The sequence below is a fragment of the Stegostoma tigrinum genome, chromosome 12, assembly GCF_030684315.1.
Source record: "Stegostoma tigrinum isolate sSteTig4 chromosome 12, sSteTig4.hap1, whole genome shotgun sequence".
Taxonomy (NCBI): domain Eukaryota; kingdom Metazoa; phylum Chordata; class Chondrichthyes; order Orectolobiformes; family Stegostomatidae; genus Stegostoma; species Stegostoma tigrinum.
Genome location: NC_081365.1, coordinates 72,577,756 through 72,596,871, shown reverse-complemented (window position 1 = coordinate 72,596,871; position 19,116 = coordinate 72,577,756). Strand labels below are relative to the sequence as shown.

At 39.8% G+C, this 19,116-nt stretch overlaps 1 protein-coding gene across 3 annotated transcripts in view; it reads right to left on the bottom strand.

Moving 5' to 3' along the window:
* The window catches only part of LOC125456948 (RCC1 and BTB domain-containing protein 2-like), a 50,424-nt gene that overhangs the window by 25,637 nt on the left and 5,671 nt on the right, over positions 1-19,116 (bottom strand). For 2 of the 3 annotated variants that reach the window (XM_048540581.2, XM_048540580.2), the window contains exons 3-7: positions 18,231-18,381; positions 15,630-15,796; positions 13,092-13,250; positions 6,374-6,481; positions 2,402-2,544 (exon numbers count right to left, since the gene is read on the bottom strand). In XM_048540581.2, the coding sequence (XP_048396538.1) occupies positions 2,402-2,544; positions 6,374-6,481; positions 13,092-13,250; positions 15,630-15,796; positions 18,231-18,381 (728 nt within the window). Of the gene's footprint in view, positions 1-2,401; positions 2,545-6,373; positions 6,482-13,091; positions 13,251-15,629; positions 15,797-18,230; positions 18,382-19,116 lie in introns of those variants that run through there. The other variant, XM_048540582.2, reaches the window with a different exon arrangement.

Below are 19,116 nucleotides of genomic sequence, written 5' to 3'. Positions count from 1 at the left end.
TACTGTAACTGCATATTAACCTATTGTGGCTCACGCATGAGAATTCCTAGATTATTCTGCACGAGTACTGCAGTCATTCTCCATTTAACTTACTTTAATAATCTGCTTTTTTACGCTTCCTTCCAAAATGAACAACTTCAATACTCCATGTGCCACATTTAATCTATTGTTAATGGTCTGGATCTTCATTATAGCTTCTTCACAATATGCTTTCCTACATGTCTTTGTTGGTCATCTGCAAATTTAACCACTAACTCTGGAACCCTCAGCCCTCAATGTTATTCGTATTATGTTATTAATATAAATTCTGAGAAGTTGAAGGCCCAACATCTGCAAACAGACCCATTTATGTATAATCTGTTTTATGTTAGCCAACCAAACTTTTACCCATGCTAGTAGTTACCCTCCATAACACAAACTCCTGCTTTGCACAATGACTTTTCTTTTGGAATCTTGTCAAACGCCATCTGGAAATCTAAATGAAGTACATAAACAGGATTCCCTTTATCCACTGCAAATGTTACTCTTTCAAAGAATTCCAATATGTTGATTAAACAGGATCTCCCTTCCATAAAAACATGCTGAATCTCCCCACATATCCTGGATTTCACCAAGTGCCCAGCTATAATTTCAAACCAACTGGCCTACTTTTTCCTGTTTCTCTGCTTTTCCCCTTCTCGAATAGAAGGTTAACATTTACTATTTTCCAGTCTAACAGAACCTTTGCAGAATGCATTGAATTCTGTAAAATAAACACAATTACAATTACTATTTCACTTGTCATCTCTTTTAAGAGTGTAAGATTATATTCATTAGGACCCAGTGACTCATTATCTCACAGCTTCAATTTGCACAATACTATTTCCTTAGTAATTATAGTTTCATCAAGTTCTTCGTTTCTCCTCCTGATTTACAGGTATCACAAAGTTTTGTTTAGATCTTTTATGGTAAAATAGAAGCAAGTTATTCACTTATTATATCCACCATTTATTTATTGTCTACAGTTAAGCCTTTTGGATTTGGCAGCATTTTATGGAGAGAACAGCTTAAAAAATCTTTGTGAGCAGACTATTAAACAAGGCATTTCTGTGGAGAATGCAATTACTTTATCGTCAGCTGCAGTGAAATATCAGGCAAAGGTAGGAGACGGGGATCAAACTTCATGCTGAATACATTCGTTGTAAACGGTCAACTTGCTTTGCTTAAATATCCTTTCAGTTCATGTTATCATGATATGATCCGACACTGAAGTTGGACATTTGGTCTGGAGTTCGTATGTCAGCTCTTTTTTTCAATTGAGTTTTCAAATTAATCTTATTGTTCACTCATGTCTGTTTGTTTCAGCAATCTGTTTGTTTTCTTGCTGTCACTGCACTTAATCATTTTGCTTGGTTACCTTTGAACTGTTAAGTTATAACCTGTAACTGTACAAAATGCTACTGCGGCCTCATTTGGAATATTGTGTGCAGTTCTGGTTGTCCCATTACAGGAAGGATGTGGAAGCATTGGAAAAGATGCAGAGGAGATTTACCAGGATGTTGCCTGGTCTGGAGCGCAGGCCCTATGAAGAAAGGCTGAGGAACTTGGGTCTGTTCTCATTGGAGAGAAGGAGGTTAAGAGGGGATTTAATAGGACATACAAGATGATCAGAGGATTAGATAGGGTGGACAGTGACAGTCTTTTTCCGGGGATGATGACTTCAGCTTGTACGAGGGGGCATAGTTACAAATTGAGGGGTGATAGATTTAAGACAGATGTCAGAGGCAGGTTCTTTACTCAGAGAGTGGTAAGGGCGTGGAACGCCCTGCCTGCCAATGTAGTTAACTCAGCCACATTAGGGGCATTTAAACAGTCCTTGGATTAGCATATGGATAATGATGGCTTAGATTAGTTCACAGGTCAGCGCAACATCGAGGGCCGAAGGGCCTGTTTTGCACTGTATATTGTTCTATGTTCTATGTTCTAACTTGTCATTCTCTCCTTCTAGACGGGAGGTTCTAACAACATTCACTTTACTTACTCATTTACCCTTTTAAATACCTATGGAAACTCCTGCCATCTGTCTTTACATTTCTAGCTAGCTTCCTCTCAACTTATTTATCAGTCAGTTCAACTTTCTGTCATTCTCCACCATTCACTATATTCTGAAGTTATCGGTCACCAATCTTTGTGCAATTATATGGTTTTTCCTCAAATCTGATGATCTCCTCAACTTTAAGTAACCATAGACGACGGGTCCTCCATTCAGATAAAGAATCTATAGCTATGTTTTTTTTGTTATCTTTGTAGCAACTAGACTTGACTGCTGGTATGTTCTTAGGTTTTTATAGAGAACTTTTCTACCACAGCTAATTTAAAGAGTAGTAATATTAATTGAGTAAGCTGAGATTTATTACATTACCTTTCTCTATCCACAGTGATTTGCACAGGACAAGATTGGTTGCTTTTCACACCACTGCCCAGCTGGCCATATGCATTTGCTCCCCAGGAATAAAGTAAACCTTCATCTGTCAGTGCCAGAGTGTGAGCATAGCCACAGACAATCTGTAAGTTAAAGTTATAAGTAACAAATGGTAGCATCAAGCACCTTCATGCTGATACAAAAACAATATTTCATCCTCCGCCTGGATAAGCTAGTATAAAAGAATGCTTACTTAACACATCAGGTTAAAGATAAAGCATCAATCTTTATTTTTGCATCAAAGCACCAGATTTTACTTCATGGTAAGCCATGTTAGGTGCATGTTAAGGTGCACATTAAGGTGCACAAAACTCCAAGGTTATAGAAATGCAAGTGTGGAGCTTATGGTACAAATCACAGCGTTACATAGGAATTGGAAGCAGGAGTAGGCAAGTCAGCCCTTTGATGCCGCTCTGCCATTTAACAAGATCAAGGCTGATCTCATCCTAGTCTCACTCCACTTTTCTGCCTGCTACCCACAGCCCTTATCCCAGTTTTCATGTGAAACATACATATTTCTTCCTTGAATCTGTTGGTTGATTCTGCCTCCACTGCACTCAGGGGCAGTGAGTTCCACAGATTCACAACCCTCTGAAAGAAAGAGTTTCTCCTCACGTCAATTCTGAACCTACTAGCTCTCACTCTACATCAATGATGTCTTGTTCAAGACTATCCCACAAATGGGAATATCAATTCAATGTCCAACTTCTCAATTCCATCTAGCATTTTAAATAACTTAATCAGATCCCCCCCAATTTTCTGAACTCCAGAAAATACAAGTTCAAGCAATTCGACCACTCCTCATACAACAGCACTTTCTCTGTGGAATCAACCTGGTGAACCTCCTCTGAACCACTTCCAGTGCCACCACAATCCTTCTCAAGAAAAGGAGGCTAAAGCTGGAGACAATACTCCAGATGTGATCTCACCAATGCCTTATATAATTGTAACAACATTCCTTCATTTTTATCACCCAGTCTTTTTTGGGATAAATGCGAGGATTCCGTTTGCCTTGCTTATTAAATGCTACACTTGAATGCCCACTTTCCGCAATTCATGCACAAAGGCGCCCAGATCTCTCTGCACTGATGCACTTTGAACCTGCTTCCCATTTAAATAATAATTTTCTTTTATTTCTCCAGTCAAAATGGACAACTTTGCACTTATCCACATCAAACTCCATCTACTAAATTCAGACTCATTCTCCTAGCCTATCAATATTCATCTGTAAACTCTGTCCCCTCACTGTTTGCTTTTCCACCTACTTTAGTATCATCCCTGAACTTTGCTATGTCACGTTCTATCCATACTTCTAGATCATTTACATAGGCTGTAAATAGTTGAGGTCCAAGAAATGAACACTGCAGCACCCCACTAGTTATAGTTCACCATCCAAAGAAGGCAACATTTATCCCAACCCTCTGCTTTCTGTCAGTCAGCCAGCCAATCCTCTGTCCAAGCCATTAATCTACCCTTAACCCCTAGGATATAACCTTCTCAATCAGTCTTTTATGCGGCACCTTGTGAAATGTTTTCTGGAAGTTGCCAGCTACAATCAGCTCACTGGGGCTATTGGTCTTTGACCAACAGTGAAATATACCTAGAGATAATGGGAACTGCAGATGCTGGAGAATCAAGATAACAAAGTGTGGACCTGGATGAACACAGCAGGCCAAGCAGCATCTTAGGAGCACAAAAGCTGACGTTTTGGGCCTAGACCCTTCATCAAAGAGGGGGATGGGGAGAGGGTTCTGAAATAAATAGGGAGAGAGGGGGAGGCTGACCGAAGATGGCGAGAAAAGAAGGTAGGTGGAGAGGAGAGTATAGGTGGGGAGGTAGGGAGGGGCTAGGTCAGTCCAGGGAAGTCGGACAGGTCAAGGAGGTGGGATGAGGTTAGTAGGTAGGAGATGGAGGTGTGGTTTGACGTAGGAGGAAGGGATAGGTGAGGAGGAGGAACAGGTTAAGGAGGCGGGGACAAGCTGGGCTGGTTTAGGGATGCAGTGACCCCACCACCCAAGACATTTTTCCATCCCCACTCTTGTCTGCCTTCCGGAGAGACCACTCTCTCCGTGACTCCCTTGTCTGCTCCACACTCCCCTCCAACCCCACAACACCCGGCACCTTCCCCTGCAACCGCAGGAAGTGCTACACTTGCCCCCACACCTCCCTCCCTCACCCCCATCCCAGGCCCCAAGATGATTTTCCATATTGAGCAGATGTTCACCTGCACATCTGCCAATGTGGTATACTGCATCCACTGTACCCAGTGTGGCTTCCTTTACATTGGGGAAACCAAGCAGAGGCTTGGGGACCGCTTTGCAGAACACCTCTGCTCGGTTCGCAATAAAAAATTGCACCTCCCAGTCGCAAACCATTTTAACTCCCCCTCCCATTCCTTAGATGACATGTCCATCGTTATTTAGAATGATACTTCATTGCAGTACTGAAAGAATGTGGTATCGGTCCTTCTCCCCCTCTCTCCCTATTTACTTCAGAACCCTCTCCCCATCCCCCTCTCTGATGAAGGGTCTAGGCTCGAAATGTCAGCTTTTGTGCTCCTAAGATGCTGCTTGGCCTGCTGTGTTCATCCAGCTCCACACTTTGTTATCGTGAAATGTACCTAGTTTTACTGTAGCCTTCTCTACGCCCCACCCCAAAAAGTTGCAAATAATTGCAGAGCCACATTTGACACAGAATCTCTGAACTAGCAGTATGCTTCCCTTTACAAAGTGGACAAATTCTCACTGCTTTAGTTTAATGTCTGAAGAAAAATCAAAGCAATTGTTGTGATATAGCTGAGCAGTACCTTAGATCTTATTTAAATATACGGAGGTCACAATTTTAAATGTAATGTCAGAACTAAACAGCTGGGTATGGAGTTCAGAGCAGATGTTTAAAGCAGTTAATTTCAGGCATTTTTGTGCAAGTTACAAATACACTCACACATAAAGTGACCCTCTTTTCTACTTTGCAATTAAGTAAATTTATGTTCTATAAACAGAATGACCGCTCTGTCAACATGGTTAACTAGAGAGTAAGAAACTGATCTTCATGTACATAGGCTTTCAAACCTCATCACTACACACCGGGAGGCTAGGAACAGGAGACCAGAAGCAAGCAAGAGCAGGGAAAGCCTAGTAAAAGGTGGTGAGCCAAAACAGGACAGTCCACAACACAGGCCAAAAACATTTGCACATACTCTTTCAAGTATGCTATAGTACCATTCATCATAACGTTTCACATGATGACTTAACAAATCAATGATCTTGTTTAGTCTCATGTGCAACAATGTACAGGGAGAAAGCACTGTTTCAAGCACCTTGTAATTATTCATATAATCCCAGAACACTTCACAGAATTTCTTAAGAGTACTTTCATTGCTACAGAGACAAATATAGTATCCAAACTGTTGTACTAAACAAACTAAGTCAGCCATAATTATTAAAAACTGAAAGAACTACAGATGCTGTAAATCAGGAATAAAAACAAAGTTGCTGGAAAAGCCCAGCATGTCTGGCAGCATCTGTGATGAAAAAAAAGTTAACATTTCTGGTCTGGTGACCCTTCCTAGAACTGTTCTGAGAAAGGGTCACCAGACCTGAAACATGAACTCTTTTTTTCCTTCACAGGTGCTGCCAGACCTGCTGAGCTTTTCCAGCAACTTTGTTTTTGCAGCAATAATGAATGTCTAGTTAATCTTTTGCCATAACAAATACTCCAGAAAAAGGCATTCTGGGTCAGTTTAACATCTCAGCTAAGAGACAGTTCATTCAACAATACCACATTCTTTCAGTACTGCAATGAAGTATCATTCTAAATAACATTCTGAAGTTGCAATTGATTAGATTGTTGGACAGTGATAGCCAGCAAGCCATTTAGTATACGATGACTTGTCAGATGTATCAAACATACCTGACACACATGAATTCCCTGCAATGCGGCCAGTCTGCACGGGGTTGGCTGATTTCCATTACTGCCCAGGCCAAGTTGCCCATTACCATTGTAGCCCCAACCATAAACCTGCAATGAGAGATTAACTAGTTAAAGAACTGCAAGAAGTTAAAGTATACTATCCTCGCTTCCTCAGAATATTCCATAGGGCTTAAAAACCAATGAAATACTTGAAGTGGAGTCACAGTTTCATTCAACAAATGTAACAGCTATTTTGTGCACAGCAAAGTTCCAACACCTGCAGTGAGGGAAATGAGTTCATCAATGATAGTGATGTTATTCGAAAGTTCAGTCCTGCCCAGAAAACAAGAACTTCCTTATTTTTATTTTAACATGATTTTTTAAAAAATATGCATTTAAGCAGACACAGGGGACACAACTTAACATCTCATCTAAAAACAGCAATCCCTCAATACAACACTCAAATGTCAAACTAGATTATATGGTGAAGTAAGACTCAAATCAGGTCGATCTGACAAGAGAATTATGACTGAACTAAGGCTACGCAACAACTTAGTCATGCCAGAACCACCAATAACTGGCAGTTTGCACATATATTGAAACTCGCTCAAGAGCCATTCCACCATTGACTGCTCCAGATTCTGAAAACTGTTCTCTAGTACTTATTCAAAGACACAACTCTAGCTTTAGGTGACCAGTTAGCTTTATCAAATTAAATCTTTCGTTGTATTTTCTCTGAGCTCCCATCTTCCACAGCTGCAGCAAGCAGACATCATTTGTGGTTTTTCAACTTCCAGTTTCAGCTGGACTGACTTAACAGTAGCTCCTGCTTTATGATCCACCAGAGCTTACAGAAATTTTCCCAAGCATGCCTGCAACCGCTAGCTGCCTAATAATTCCTAAATCTGGCCTGAGTACTAAAGACACATCTAACTGTTCTTGGCTTTTCTTTGGATCTCTAATTATAGAAACTCAATGTAGTTCTGTTGCCCTGACAAATACAGTTGAAAAGGTCTTTTTTTGATGGAGATTGCTTCTTAGATTTCCCTGAGCTCAGAGCTATTTAACTGCTCTAGGACTTCCCTGAGCACTGCTAATTCAAAGAACTTGAGCAGTTGCCATCCCTGCTGTACAGTCAAAAAAAATTGAGTCTACTTTCTTAATCCTTCATATATTTATTCTCCTTTCATTGCTGTATAATCTTTTGAAATGCTGTTCCATTATGCTCCAAACTATTCTTAATGGCCAACAGTAAACCTTGGGCCTACAACAAATCGTTTCAGTTAAAAAGCCAGTACTAGTTAGTACATGAAGGGCCAAATGGTTTCCTTCCACGAAAGGAAACAAAGGTGCTAAAGATACAGTCTATTTTCTGGAGTAGGAAGGGAAATATTTTTGATTTTGATGTGACTGCAGGCTCACGCTTTCCTTCTGATGTCCATGACATAAGGTTCACAAATCTAAAATAACATAAAATGGCAAAGATCTATAGAGTATTACATCTGTGAAGACACTTTAATAAGCAGATATTCATACTGGCTATAATAAAACTGATATTGTATTCCACTTGGTCCTCCTGCTAAAGTTTTTTTTTCCAATTTTAAGGTCTGTTTAGCTGCAGAAAAACAGTGAAAGATACGTGGACCTTTAATTGTATTAACAGACTGAAACACATGCCACAGGAAACATTAATTGAAAGCCAGAGTCGTCACAGTGGATGACTTTAACTTCCACAATACTGACTGAGACTGCATTAGAGCAAGGGACTTAGACAGGACAGAATTTATTAAATGTACCCAAAGAGTTCCTTGAAACAGTATGTGGACACGTCCAACACTGGCTGATGAGCCTGGCCAGGTGACTGACCTTTCAGTGGGAGAGCACTGGTAAAGTTGGAAAAGCATGGCTGAATTAGGGGCTGTCAGCATAACTTTGTGAAGAACAGGCCATGCCTTACAAAACTGAGTAAGTTTTTCGAGGAGGTAACAAAGGTGATCAATGAGGGTAGGGCAGTGGAAGTTGTTTACATGGATCTTAGTAAGGCTTCTGACAAGGTTCTTCATTGTAGGCTCATCCAGAAGATTAAGATGCATGGGATCCACAGTGACTTGGCTGCTTGGAATCAGAATTGACTTGCCCGTAAATGACAGAGGATATTGGTGGGAGGCTGTTTTTCAGGCTGGAGGTCCACGACTAGTGGTGTTATGCAGGGATCTGTACTTGGACCTCGGCTGTCTGTGATTTACATAAGTGACTTAGATGAAAATGCGGATGGGTGGGTTAGTAAGTTTGCAGACGATACAAAGATTGGTGGAGTTGTGGATACTGTGGAACGTTGTCATCCAATACAGCAGGATATAGATCAGTTGCAGATATGGACAGAGAAATGGTAGATAGAGTTTAATCCAGTTAAGTGTGAGATGTTGCACTTTGGGAGATCAAATATTAAGGAAAAGTATACAGTTAACAGCAAGACACTGAACAGCACTGATGTGCAGAAGGATCTTTGGGCTCAGGTTCATAACTCCCTGAAAGTAGCCATGCAAGTAGAGAGGGTGGTAAAGGGGGTGTATGGCAAGCTTGCCTTGATTGGTTGGAGAATTAAGTACAAGAGTCAGGATGTCATGTTGCAGTTTCAGAAGATTTTGGTTAGGCCACGTTTAGAATATTGCATTCAATTCTAGTTGCCACATTACAAGAAAGATGTAGAGGCTTTGTAGAGGGTGCAGAAGAGGTTTACCAGGATGCTGCCTGGATTAGAGGGTTATGAGCTATAAGGAAAGGCTAGAAAAACCTCAAGATTTCTGTTGAGCGGCATAGACTGAGTGGAGTCTGATAGAAGTCTATAAAATTATGAGATGTATCGTTCTTTCCCAGAGTTGAAATGTCTATTAAGGGGGACATGCTATTAAAGATTAGTGGAGGAAAGTTTAAAGTAGACGTTAGGAGCAAGGTCTTGACTCACAGTGGTAGGAGTTGCAAGGGGACATAGCTACAAATACAGTGCAACATCGAGGGCCGAAGGGCCTGTTCTGCGCTGTATCGTTCTATGTTCTATGAGTCTGGAATGCACTGCCAGGGGTGATGGTGGAGGCCAACACAATACGGGTATTTAAGGGACTTTTAGATAAGCACATGAATATGCAAGGAATAGAGGAATATGGACCAAGGGCAGGCAGAAGGGATTAGTTTCATTTGGCGTCATTTTCAGCACAATGTCATGGGCTGAAGACCCATTCCTGTACTGTACAGTTCTATGTTCTATGCTTTGGTTGCATTATGAAGAATTAACCTTAAATAGCAGTGCTGATATTGAACATTCATATTTTTAAATATAATCAGGTATTATTTGCCTTAAGTTTCATGCCTTAGAATGGTTTCTTCAAACCTATATACATATGTATACCTATTTTCTTTTCAGCTCAATCACCTGACTATAAAATAGAATTTTGATACGTTAAGACAAATGATGCAAGCAACGACACATTACCTTACATTCAGATTTTCATAGCAATGAGCATAACAAATAATGATGAGACAACTTACTTGAATTGTTGAATACCACAACATATTAAGCAACATTGAGATTCTGTTACAATTATAATGGAAGAACTATTAGTGGTTTTATCACAGGATTGTTTCTTAAACTTACACAAGATAATGTAGGCAAGATTCTAAAGAGGCTTTACGTTAAAGAATAATGGAGAGGTTCTTATATACATTAAGCTAAAATGCAGACATAGCTGCACAGAATGTATTAAAAGCTGATGAGAACATAACTGAGGTGGCAAAGTGAAAATTCTCAGACTAAGTGTGGGGATAGATATGTTCACTGGTGACTGATTCTCTGCTCCCACGTAGAAAGCACACTGGATTGACTTTCAATCTACTTGTCAAATAGCTGACTTTCAAACTTCTCAGGGAACCGAATGCTTTAACACTTAAATCTTGCTGTGCCAGAAGCAGCCAGTTAATGAGTCAGGTTGGCAGCTCTTGGTCAACAAGATCATTGCTGGAGGCCTAGTTCTTCAGGGAATGCAATTCAAATGACTTACTTCTGTAGATTCATGTGAGGAATCTCTGGCAGCAAGTAGTAAGAAGTCTAGTTATTTGTCCCAATCTTGTACGTATTCCTATTAGCAAGCATTAATCATCATTTTGAGAGTTTCAAGCATCTCTCCAAAGTTTCCTGTTTTTACAGATGTTATTCAGTTGACTTCACTCATTTTATACCCAAACTGCTAATAACCTGTAGAACTTTTGACAAAGTTAGAACCCTGTTTAGATTGAATCTCAACTGATAATTTTTGTACTCATTATGAACTGTTATCTTTTCCACTCAGAAACTACTCCCTTCAGGACAGTTACAGAGAATCAAGTTGTTACATCTATCACTGTAAAGGATATATTGATGTCCTGCTTTCATTTTCAGTGGCCCGACACAATTGATTAAACACTTCTTCAAAACTGATATGTGCATCAAAGAATCTGGTCTGATTACCTGCAGAGGTTTCTCTATCACCTGACATGTATAGTATGTTGTACAGAACTGCATTAAGTTTTTATTAAGTCTTGGCCATGCAAAATACCCATTAATTGATGCTTGCATTTGGCAGATCCGTATATGCCCTGCCATAGGAATTTCATGCCAGTCAAAATACATTCAAGGTGATATCACAGTGATGAGTAATTGCTCATTCTTTGTCGGCAGATATGTCAGCAGGACTACCTAATCAGAATAATGATAATAAAATGTGAGGCTGGATGAACACAGCAGGCCAAGCAGCATCTCAGGAGCACAAAAGCTGACGTTTCGGGCCCGAAACGTCAGCTTTTGTGCTCCTGAGATGCTGCTTGGCCTGCTGTGTTCATCCAGCCTCACATTTTATTATCTCGGAATCTCCAGCATCTGCAGTTCCCATTATCTCCTCTACCTAATCAGAACTCTGCTTTATAGCTTTCTGGAAGTCCTTCATGCCCAGCTTCAGTGGTAATTGTCTGTGCTAACTTAATTAACTCTGGATCTGCATTGTGAATCTCATTTAAAACAAAGGCACATCAACATTTCTTTTGCATGTCAGCAACCCTAACATCTGCTTGAGCTTTTACAGTGACTTTTGGCGATGGATTTTGTTCAGCCATTGTTCTGGTCACTACACACAATGGGAAAATAGTAGAAACCTGTTCAGGCAACTGTTCCATCATTTTAGCCTCAACTGGGCATCCTGTGATTGTAGGTGAAGCCACAACTTTCACTATTGCCAAATTATTCCCAAGGAGTAAATCAACTTTGTTCACAGGTAATTTCTTAACTACCCCAAACAAGTCATACTTGTCGCGGTTTGATGGCTCCTCCCCATCCTGTTCACAGCCAAAATGAAATGCCACGTCAAACTCCATACCAGCTGGAGGGACAATTCTCTTCTTTTTTTAAACACACTTTATATACCTTCTAAGACTCAACAAGTTGTTGAGTTCAACAACTTCAGTGCATGGCCAAGTCAGTAACAACCCCATAACCCCAGCCATATCTTGTTAGATTTACTCTGAGCAAAGCAGACCCATTCTTCTCATTTTCACGCCTATCATTTACACCTATTTTATATATCTTTCTCTCCTTTACCACCGTTAGCACTCTCTTCACCTTTTGCTCAAGGCATCCTTGTCATCTATTCCACTCAATCCTTCCTCTCTATCAAAAGGGTAACCACCATTTCCTAGCCCCTTGCCTTTCTGAAAAAAAGAGTCACATCAGATTCAAGAAATTAACTCTGTTTCTCCCTCCACAGGTGCTGTCAGATCTGCTGAGATCCACCAGCATTTGTGTTTTTATTTCAGATCTTCTGCATTCATATTATTTAATTGTAAAAACAAAGAGGAGCAGCAGACAGCAGTACCGTATCAATTAATGCCATATTAGATCACAGAACCTCTATAGTGTAGAACTGAGCCTCAGAGCATCCCACCCAGATTCACCCCATCACCCCCTCCCCGTGACCCACCTACTCTACACATCCCTGAACAGTGGGCAATTTAGCATGGCCGATCCACCTAGCCTGCACATGTTTGGACCGTGGGAGGAAACCAGAGCACCCGGAGGAAACCCACACAGACACAGGGAGAATGTGCAAACTCCTCACAGACGGTCACCCAAGGCTGGAATCAAACCCGGGTCCCTGGCACTGTGAGGCTGCAGTGCTAACCACTGAGCCACCGTGCCGCCCCAGAGATAAGATTTAGGCACAATGCAGCAATGACTAAAGTTTGCTGCACACATATATAAACACACAAAGCATGGTTTAAAAATAAAAATGATGAGCTTCAGATGCAAGTAGCCACAGAATGTGACATTGTTGCAATAACAAAGATCTACATTAAAAAACTAAAAGATAGGACTGCATATTAAATTTTCCTGGATTCAAGGTGTACTCAACATGATGGAACATGGCGTTGCACAGCACCATGCAATTCCCATCACACCAGCCATCTAATTGCACAAGCCTTGCAAACATATTTAGCTTGCAGCACCATGGACAAGAAATATTACATTATGGCAATCTCAGCCAGAAAAACCACACTCTTTGGAAATATTTTCAAATCTGGCAAGAATAAAGAAATTCTGTAACATAAGCCCTACTAACACATTATACTTCAAAAGGTTAACACAGTCATCATTAAAGATTAAATATCAATTTACTCATTAATCACATTATCTCACCTCTCCATTATCCAGCACTGCCATAGAAGATGACTGACCACAGGCAATGGTTGCAACCACTTTATTTTGTAGGCAACTAGTCACTCTCCGTGGTGTTGGCTGATTAGAAGTAGATCCTGATCCAACTTGTCCGCAGTTATTATAACCCCACGCGTAAACCTATTTAAAAAGTATGAAATCCATCAGCAAGAAAGATTCTAAACAAGCTCGCGTATACAAGATCAACAAAGGATAATTCTCAATTTAAATACTAAAGGACTAATAAAAGAGGCAAGGATTTTGTACAAAAGAATTTTGGGAGAATAAAACTAGCAAAGGGGAGCATGGATATGTTTTACGTGGATTTTCAGGAGGCTTTCAACAAGGTTCCATGTAAGAGACTGGCATGTAAAATTACAGCACATGGGAGTAGCAGTAGTGTACCGACATGGATAGATAACTGGTTGGCAGAGAGGAAACATTCAAGTGCAGCAGGCAGTGAAAGCAAGTGGTATATTGGCCTTCATAGTGAAAGTGTTCAAGTACAGGTGCAGAGATGTCTTGTTGCAATTGTACAAGACCTTGGTGAGGCTACACCTGCAGTAATGTGGGCAGTTTTAGTCTCTTTATCGAAGGAATGATGTTCTGACTATAGAATAGGTGCAAGGAAGGTTTACCACACTGATTCCTTGGATGGTAGGACTGACGCATGAACACAGATTGGGTCACTAGGGCTATATTCACTGGTGTTCAGAAATATGAGAAGGGAATCTCCAAGAAACAAATAACAGTTTAAAAAGGACTGGACAAGGCAATTCAGGAAGGATGTACCCAATGACCAGGAAGTCCAGAGCCAGGAGTTACAGTCAAAAGATATGGGGTTGGCCATTCAGGACTGACAAAGTGGTGAGCCTGTGGAATTTTCTGTCATAGACAGCAGTTGAGGCCAAACAATTGAACATTTCAAGAAGTTAAATATAGTTCTTGGAGCTGAAGAGATCAAAGGAAATGGGGGAAAGCAGGAACATGGTGTGGAATTGCATGATCATACTGAATTACAGTGAAGGCTTGAAGGGCTGAATGACCTACTCCACCTATTTTCTGGTTTCTATGGAATACCAGCAGCCAAATCCCATCACAGCTTAAATGAAAGGTGACAATGTTGGTCAATGCCACCAAATTTACTCTCACCACACACACAGGCCATCATCCTAGTGCACCCATAGAAGCTAGTGAAGCACTTTAACATTGTGTAGGAAGACCTAATGTGAGCCAGCAAAGATATGCCATATCTGGATTGGAAAGGTCACAACTGCAAAGTTACCATACCAGATGCATAACAAAACATTAGAATAAGTCTCTGAATGCAATTGGGAAAAATAGAAGTGTGAGAACATGGACCATTTTACAGCAAGTGATTCTGCACTTTAGCATGATAATTCCATTTCCCCACAAATCAGAAAAAAAGAACTTTATAAGAACAAGCATCAACAGGAAACAAAATGTAATATATATTCAAGCAGCTTGGCATAACACAATAAAAATATTACCAACTTGCAAATTTGTACTAAGTCAAATTTAAAAATTATAAGCCTAACAAAACCTGTGAGCAGTGAGTAATTGTCATACAGAAATATTCTAGAAAGTTTCTGAATTAACTAATGTTTCAACACCCAGATGAGCACTCTTTCCTCATCTCAAACCATACATCTTGTAGCATTACAAAAAGGAGGAGGAGGAGGCAAGAAGAACTCGATAAAAAACACCCTGTCAAAAAATCAACAAGTAAAAAGATGACATAGCTGAAGAATGCCAAGGACTGAAAATTGAGTGAGCACATTTAAACTGATCTCCATTAGGAGATGATGTGTGAATAATCAGTCAGCATATACTAAAAGTAGAATCTGGGTCTGGCATTGACGTCCAAAATCCCTGGACAATGGCACTTGGGAAAAAAAATAAATACAGGTCAGTTCTGGCACAACTGAAATAATGGCTTTCATGTTACAACATAATTCCAAGGTGCTTCAGGGGAGCATTACTAGTCAAAAAAATTGCACTAAGCCAAAAATAAAAGACATAAGGAGAGGTGGCTAAAACTTTGATCAAAGGCATGAGTTTTAATGTATTTTCTTAGAGAAACAGAGGTAGAAAATCAAAGGTTCAGGGAGGAACTTTTAAGAGTCTCAGGCCTGCGTAGCTACAAACATGACTACAATGGTGGGACACAAAACAGGAGAGATCTCAGAGGTTTGTAAGGAAGGCCACAGAGAGGCCCTGGACTGCTGAACTTCAAAACAAGGCTTGCTCATTTACACGTGCATCAACACTCAATTCCTCCAAACTTTTGATGAATATCTGGATGTATCCTTCTGCAAATTAATATTCCAAAGATTCTATAGGAATTTAAATTTCAACAATCCATTTTAAAGGAATGCCTTAATGGCTAGATCATTTTCTTATATACTCTCATACCAAGAATCCTTGAAGAATTGTGGTACAGAGAGTATTTACTTTTTAAATAAACGTCGATCAACTCCATACAAAGACTTTACTCACTTCTCCATCAGATGTCAAAATCATGGAATGATGGGATCCACAGGCTACCTCGATAACTTTCTTGTGGAGCAAATTGGTGGAAATCTGACATGGTGATAAACCTTGAGTTGTTGTCCCATTTCCTAGCTGACTGTAACCATTATTCCCCCAGGCATAAACTTCTCCATCTGCAAACCAACAAGTTTTTTTTAAAAAAAGAAAACTTCTGACGAAAGGTCACTGGACTCAAGACTTTCACTCCGTTTTTCTCTCAACAGATGCTGTCAGATCTGTGTTTCTCTGGCACTCTGTTTTCATTTCAGAAACTTATTAGAGTCGTAGAGATGTACAGCACGGAAACAGACCCTTCGGTTCAACTCATCCATGCCAAACAGATATTCTAAATTAATCTAGTCCCAATTGCCAGCATTTGACCCATATCCCTCCAAACCCTTTCTATTCATATACCCATCGAGATACCTTTTAAATGTTGCAATTGTACCAGCCTCCACCACCTCCTCTGGCAGGTCATTCCATATGTACCATCCTTTACAGGAAAAAGTAGCACCTTAGGTCCCTTTTATATCTTTCCCCTCTCACCTTAAACATAGGATCTCTAGTTTTGGAATCCCCTACCCTGGGGAAAAGATCTTGACTACTCACCCTATCCATGCCTCTCACAATTTTATAAACTTCTATAAGGTCACCCCTTAGCTGTGGACATTCCAGGGAACATTGCCCCAGTCTATTCAGCCTCTCCTTATAGCTCAAATTCTCTAACCTTGGCAACATTCTTGTACATCTTTTCTGAATCTTTCCAAATTTCACAACATGTTTCCTATCACAGGAAGGCCAGAATTGGATGCAGTATTCCAAATGTGGCCTAATCAATGTCCTGTATCGCCATAACATGATCTCCCAACTGCTATACTCAATGCACTGACAAATGAAAGCAAGCATACCAAGTGCCTTCTTCACTATCCTGTCTACTTGCCACTCCACTTTCAAGGAACTATGAAACCCGCACCCACAGGCCTCTGTTTGGTGACACTTCCCAGGACTTTGCCATTGAGGGTAAAAGACTTGCCCCAATTAATCCTACTAAAATGTTCACATTTATCTAAACTCCTTCTGCCATTCCTTGGCCCATTTACCCATCTAACAATTCAGAATTGTTTAATAAATTTGCACAGTTTGTTTTTGGATGAAGTCTGAAGAAAAAATTATTCTTATAACTTTACTCGATATTCCAGTGAACACATAGAGGACTAGTACCACCATCAATATATTAAAAAAAAAGTTTAAAGTTGCACAAAATACAGACAGTCACTAGGTTGTGAATAAGGTTTGCTCACAAGTCAAACCACAATGCAGAACAATTCAAAGCCGCTATTCATAAGTACAGGAAATGTTCATATTTTGGGTCTTTAAAAATACACCTCTGTATGATATTGCATTCGTAGTTGGGCACATCTGTACAGCTGTTGGCTAAATTAGTTTTTTTTTCCAATGTACCAATTTCTATCTGCTTCTTTAAAATCTCCTTTCCTTCTCTTGAAGGTACTAACTCACTAAAAGAGCAGTTCTCTGGACACTCAGGTCAAAATCCATCACTAGAAGTTTGGCAGGTAGAATTTGCAGATTATTCAAAGCCTGTAAACCTTAGCTTGAAGTCTGACCCTATCCTGATTAGAACTACGTAGTCAATCTTACAGCAAAAGTCATGGTACTGGCTAAAACTACATTCTCCATCCCTAAATTGGGCTTTTTAGTCAATTGCTACACCCAAAAGCCACCAAGAATCTGAGTAAATAATTTTTACAGAACAGTTTGGCTGCATAAAACCTGCATTAACTTCAGACACAATGACTACCCAAATGTTTCAGGTTATACATAAAATAATGCCATCTTGAAACCCCATTTTAGATGGAATTATACAAATTACAACTTAGAAGAATAGAAGACTGGAAACAGGAAGAATAAGCAAGATTAATAAGCATATATTATGAAATGACTCAAGGCTTAACCAGTGGTCATATGATCGAATGCTTTAGCATTATATTTCACTAAACACCAAGCTAGGCACTGGTGTTGTAAAGTCAATGATCCAATATATACACTTATCATTGCAGGTTAAAATACATAAATGATTTCCTATTAGGAAAAAGGCTCGAGTGTATGGAATCCCATAATTACACACAACTCTGCTGGAATTACATGTTTATTTATTGTGGATTAATGCACATAAATCATTTCCCTGTTCAGCAAAAGGCCTAGATGTGTCCCATGGACACTGCACAGATTACGTCCAGCTATTCCACACTCCAGAATTTGCCAAGGATTGTTGCTAGGAACAGCAATAGGTATTGATGTTTAAATATTCACTTAGATTAAGTAAAACAGCTGAAGATATAACAAGGATTTATTGAAGTTACAATTGTTACAAGTTCCTACAAGTTCCTACAAGTTCCAAAGCAGAACCAGCTGGAGTTACTTGCCTGAGACTTAATTAAAATGCTGAAACTAAAGGAATTCTCCAGCTTGCAGCAGCTACTGACAGCATTTGTCAAAACAATACACCTGAGCAGTATTACTCAAACTTTGTTTATCAAAACATATTACCTGAAGTTGTAAGCACCACATGGGGTCCGCTCCCATAACTTAGATGAACAATCTTCTTACCACACAGGATGTCTATTCTCCTGGGCTCAATTGTGCTCTGAATATCTCCAGTTCCTAAGCAGCCACTGCAGTTAGTACCAAAGGCAAATACCTATTGCAGAAATAAGCACTGAAGTCAAATCTAAACTAGTTTTGCCAGCTTTGTAATGCTTAACACTTTAATTCATTTCTCAGTAACACAGCGAACACGTCATTTCTCAACGAATGATATCCCACAGATCTCTGCATCTGGCACACAGACACAGCTAATTTAATATTTTTATTCATGTATTATAGTAATGATTTCTAACATTTTGATGTATGAGATAGTTTAGGACAGAATGAGATAGGATGCAGATAGTAGAAAGGAAATTTCCCGATCTTGCCATTTATGAATGTTTGCCCTCCTTTGGCTTGCATTGTTGGATACAGAATTCTTAATCTCACTCTGTTGAAAGCAATCAGACTTCAATTACAATGAAACCACGAGACATAATTGAATAATGGCTGTTTAGCAACAAACATAAGCAGCAGCTTTGCAGGCTTTGTAGACCACATGTTACACCCACAACTGTGTCATTCGCAGCACATACTGCTAAAAGAAAACAAAGGACTGGACATGTAAAAACAAAGTAAAATAGCCAAAGTCTGAAATGAAAGAAAAATATGTTGGAAACATTTGGCCGCATCAGGCAATGTCTGTGGAGAGAGAAATGCGAGGTTTATGTTTCAAGTCAAACAGGGCCAGGTCAGGGACACTTCAAACTTAAAGCAAACCAGGAAGTAGTACATAAAATATACTTAGGTTTTTAATTGTTTAAATTCTGAAGTTCAATATGAAGGCAGC